Source organism: Colletes gigas, unplaced genomic scaffold, assembly GCF_013123115.1.
Source record: "Colletes gigas isolate AHSC1104 unplaced genomic scaffold, ASM1312311v1 Colletes_gigas_Sc00001, whole genome shotgun sequence".
NCBI lineage: Eukaryota > Metazoa > Arthropoda > Insecta > Hymenoptera > Colletidae > Colletes > Colletes gigas.
In genome coordinates, this window is record NW_025106630.1 from 93,066 (window position 1) to 98,806 (window position 5,741).

At 37.8% G+C, this 5,741-nt stretch overlaps 1 protein-coding gene across 1 annotated transcript; it reads left to right on the top strand.

The window, feature by feature from the left end:
* The first annotated feature begins 1,555 nt into the window (after window positions 1–1,555).
* On the top strand, window positions 1,556–3,568 carry LOC122395938. Its single transcript, XM_043393929.1, has one exon. The coding sequence runs from the start codon at window positions 1,556–1,558 to the stop codon at window positions 3,566–3,568; it is 2,013 nt and encodes a 670-aa protein (XP_043249864.1).
* The last annotated feature ends 2,173 nt before the right edge of the window (window positions 3,569–5,741 follow it).

Sequence of the window (5,741 nt, forward strand, 5' to 3'; positions counted from 1 at the left end):
TCGCAACACTGCCCACGCAAGTGGAGGAGTCGCCACCTTTGTCAGAAATAACATCCACAGCCAAGAAATAACAGTCACATCCAATCTAGAAGTTATCATCACTAAAGTAACATGCCCTAAAGATCTGTACATATGCAATATATACCTACCGAACAGCCATCACTTATTGTTAGATGAATCCGAACTCACTCATCTAATAAACCAAATTCCAAAACCTTTCATTATACTTGGCGACTTTAATAGCCACAATATCCTCTGGGGATCACATAAGACCGATTCGCGAGGAAATTCCATGGAAAAAATAATAAACTCAGCAAACCTCAGCTTACTAAACACTAACGAACCCACTCACTTCTGTTCGGCATCCGGTCGGTTCAGTTCAATTGACCTATCCCTATGCAGTCCAACAATCACTCAAGACATTACATGGAACACAGTACAAGACCTATACGACAGTGACCACTTCCCTATAATGGTGACATGCAAACTAAACCGAATCACTGAAACTAATAAAGCCCCAAGATGGAAATTTCAGAAAGCTGACTGGGATATGTTTCGGAAAGTCATATTGGGCTCATCTTCCCTGCTCATAGAAATAAATCCAACAAACTTAAACTTAGCACTCGAACACTTCTCAGAAGCCATCATCGCAGCAGCCAGTGCAGCCATCCCGAAGACAAAAAACAACACCAACGCCAACGTCAAATATAATCCATGGTGGAATGAAGAATGCTCACAAGCTGTGAAAGACTGCAAACATGCTTTCAACCGGTACAAAAAACACAAAACCGCAGAAAACCTTATCAACTTCAAGAAATACCGAGCCGTATCCCGTAAGATCACAAAGGACAGTAAAAGACGATCATGGATAAACTATACCTCAACTCTTAATCCACATACCCCTCCCTCAGCAATTTGGAAAAAGATAAGAGCTATCAAAGGTTCAAACCAACACTCCTCAATACCAGCCTTAAATAAGGAAGACAACTCTATCTCCAACGACCCAAACGAAATATCCGAAATCCTGGTAACGACTTTCCAGAAAAACTCCAGTGACTGCAACTATTCAAAACAGTTTCAGATCTACAAACAGAAAACTGATTCTAACGCGTCGAAGCCTCCAATCATAGTCCAAGAAACACCTTACTCCTCCAACCTAAATTCTCCTATCCAATTTGATGAACTGCTATACTTCCTAAACAAATGCTCGAATACTAGTCCCGGACCCGATGGAATACCCAACATCTTCCTTACCCATCTTCCACAAGAGGCGCTTAACTACATACTTGCAATATTCAACTGCATTTGGTCCCACAACATCTTCCCAACCAAATGGAGAGAAGCTGTTGTCATCCCAGTCCTGAAACCAGGCAAAACTCCAACGGACCCCAACAGTTATCGACCGATTGCTCTAACAAACACAATGTGTAAATTAATGGAAAAAATTATAAACTATAGACTCCGATGGTACTTAGAATCAAGGCACCTCATCGCTAAATAACAAAGTGGCTTTCGACAATTTCATTCCACATATGACCACCTAATAAACCTGGAAATGAATGTATGCGACGCGTTTGCTAATAACCAGTATGCAACAGCTGTTTGCTTAGATATAGAAAAAGCGTATGACATGGTCTGGAGAAACCGAATCCGAAGAATTCTCCAAAATTTTGGCCTTTGTGGAAACATCCTTAATTTTATCAGTAACTTTCTATTTATAAGAACTATCCAAGTTAGAGCCAACAACGTCCTATCCACTACAAAAATTCTAGAAAACGGAGTACCTCAAGGCTCCGTCTTAAGTGTTTCGCTATTCCTAATCGCTATAAATGACATACTGGACAACATACCAGTCCCGGTCAAAGGACTTTTATTTGCTGACGACTTAACCCTATTATGCAAAGGAAGGAACCTCCATACTACCCAGCCCCAACTACAAGAAGCACTAGATAAATTGCAGAAATGGTCACTCACGTCAGGGTTCAAATTTTCTTCCACCAAGTCTAAAATAATTACCTTCAGCAGAAAGAAACAATATGCGAACATAAAACTAACTCTCGATAATTTGATAATCAAGGAAACATCCTCTATCAAACTATTAGGATTAACATTTGACTCTCAGCTAACATGGACACCTCATATTAATAAACTCAAAACTGATAGCTACCAACGACTAAACATACTTAGAACAATAGCTGCAAATAACTGGGGAGCCGACCTCAAAACCCTACTTCTAACGTATAAGGCAATAGTGAGATCAAAACTGGACTATGGATCAATCATATACAACTCAGCCAACACCAACATAGTAAAGAAATTAGACCCTGTACACAACAATGCTCTCAGAATAACTGTGGACGCCTTCCGCTCTAGCCCGATCAACGGCATCCTTAGTGAAGCTTCAGAACCTCCATTACGAATTAGAAGAAAATACCTAAGTATCAAATTTGCAGTCAGAATTGCCTCCCACCCACAGAACCCAGTCTTCCATAATGTATTCAGAAAAAACAACCTAAACTACTTGCAACAAAGAAAAAGAACACCCCATCCACTCTGCTACAGAATCAGTAATTATCTGAAGGAGCTTGGCATGGAAATCCAGCTCACATCGAGCAGATCCATCCCCAGCATCCCTCCGTGGACCTTTCCAAGAATCAGCACTAACACCTCTCTACTGAACTACAGTCAAAAGAAATCTGATCCAATCATGCTAAAGGCTATGTTCCAAGAATTGGAAGCGGGACTCGCAAACCACGTGCATATATACACAGACGGGTCCAAGACACCATTCGGATCCGGATACGCAATTGTCAGGAACCAGTCAACCGGAAAAGTTAAACTCCATCACAAAACACCTATCTTCCTATGCGAACTTCAAGCAATTAAACACGCTATCAAATCAACTTTAACCGACCAAAATACAAATTTTGCAATTTTCTGTGACTCCACAAGCGCCATCTCAGCAACACAAAAACTATGGACAAGCAACCCTGTCATCCAAGAATGTCAAGAAACCTACACCAGATCAAGCCAAAAGAACAACTCAATAACAGTAATATGGATTCCTTCCCACATTGACATAACCGGCAACGAAAAAGCGGACCGTGCAGCTAAAGAAGCAGCCAACTCATCCACCCCCAACCACCACGACAACAGCACTCACCTGGAAACGTTACTCTCCATTCTCAAAGAAAAAAGTAAAAACTGTTGGAACAAAGAGTGGAGCACATCAACCAAATCCCGTACAAAATTAATCAAAAATGACTTCTATGAAAAATCCATTACCTGGAAATTACCCAGACCAGACCAAGTGAGAGTATCACGAATCATTATAGGCCACACCAAACTGACCCATCAACACCTCCTCCAAAAAACAGGCCCACCAATATGCGAAACATGCAAAGACCTCCTAACAATAGAACACATCATCATCCACTGCAGAAAATATATTCCAATCAGGCAACGGCTCAACATAAAACCAACCCTAAAGGACAATCTGAAGGACAACACATCGACCCAAAATCTATTACAGTACCTCAAAATTACCAAATTGTACAACAAACTCTAAAAATGTATTCTCCGAGTCGCTAATAACCCTTAGCGGTTGATGCGACTTTAAACAAATAAAAAATATATGATCAGGTCTTAAAACGTGTATTTCCGTAAAATAAATTTTACAAAATTTTTTTTTCATTATGGGTACTTTGCTTATGTGCGCCTACATAGGTCGGAAAGTAAAAATGCCTGGGCAGTCGAGAATCTCGGCTCGAGAATCCAAATCGTATGCCGTTGACGGGAGGTTGGATTTCAGTTGTTAAGAGCGAGAAGACAAATGTGAGCCTTTCTCTCTCGACTCCCATGAAGCGGTCCGAAATTACTTCGGGCAGCTTCGGAGAATCAAGAAAGAGGGCATGCGTCAGTTTGCCTTTGTCGACTTTCCGAAACTCCACGAGCTCACGTACGCGTATCTGGCATGCGTGAGTAGGGCACCCGACGGTGCTTTTCTGGCATCACTGACCATGGGTGAAAATTCAACCGAGAGAAATTTTGATATATCGTTACTGCATTTAATTTTTCTACAGATAAACATGTGTTTTACAGAGAATGTGGTTTTCATTTTATTTTCAATATTAAAACTTAAACAATAATATTATAATTATAGTGTATGGGTGAAAATTCACCCATACTACCATTAATTTAACTTTATGTGTAAATTCTGCTGCTACTTTTGCTAATCTGAGACGTCGATTTTTCTAAAAAAATCATTTTAATGAATTTATTTTTTGATCCTTTCGAAATTTTCTTTCTTTTTTCTTTATTAAATTGAAGTTCTTCCTATCTCTAGTTTTACCTCTTCGGTTTCTTTTATCAGTTGCCATTGTTTATAACTTAAAAATTGACGTAAATAATTTAAGAACTTTAAAATTTTCAAATTGAAGTGTCTATGTCGGTTATCTTTCTCAATTTTAGGAATTCGTTGAAGCGAACGACACTCTGGATTGTCTAGACTGTTGCTCGATACCGGAAACTGATAAGGCACGCGCTAAAATGTGTCATCAGCTAATAGAACTTTTAATTTCTTATATTTTCCTAAGAGTCTTACCGCTCAATTGCCAAGAATTTTTCACTGAAAATGAATCGAAACAAAATTTAATTCAGGCTATTTTAATTGCAGATATTTAACACACAGTGTTTGTAATACTATCTCTCAAAATATAGAAAGATTGTGAAAAACCTCACGAATCTTTTGATAATATTCTTATAGGAGTATGATGAAAACTATAACAAATTTAAATTTTCGTTACTGCATGATTCATCTCGCGATAGGAATCGTTTTTAGCTGTTGCAGATAGGGCGGGGTTCGCTACCTTATGCTGTATCTCGCTTATTCATTGTCAATGTGTCCTGTTCGCTTCCCTTGTCGAACAATATGTGTGAAAGCCAGCCCCAACTCTCGTGTCATGAACACCTTTTACAACATTACTGTATTTTAGCAAGCCTTTGTTTCTTTAAGTACCCGTATAATACGTACAATTTTTGTAATAATACCGCTTTCATACCGTAAATTGCTGTATTTAGCAATCGTCTGGCATAGAATCTACAATCTTCTGTAGAAAGAAGCATGTTCTTGACGAGTAATATTTCACTATACTATGAAAAATTGTTAAACGAGACTATTTTGTGTGTAGCTCTATCGTTGTTACTAAAAATTATTTTTGCTTAATTAAGTAATTCATAAAATTTAAATTAGAAATTTAATAAAAATTAACAAGATTATTTTTATTAAATCTGTTCATCAAGATTCTGACGGATTAAATTCTGTGTAAGATTAGCAACATAAATGATCTTGAATATGTATATTTTTCGAAAATGTTATCTTTAGTCTTAGATTGTATACAGTTAGTATAACCATAGTACAATCGGCGGGGGAGTGGTTTCACCCTAAAATAATTGAAAATGTGGAATATATTTTTTTCTTATAGTGTTTCGTTTTTGAGATAATGTTGAAAATTTGTCGTACGCGAGTACGATTGAGTACGATTTGGCATTACCATAATACACTGGCGCGTCAGTTTATTACTCGCTGTTTCTATTTACACGCGATGTCATGTATTTTCAAACTCGATTTTCTTGAAAATGAAGTATAAAAAAATTTTATTTTGGAAGTATTGAGAATTAAAAAATTTTTGATCGTCTTTAAAGTCTTGAGAATTAAATATAAAAAGTTGTGTATATACATA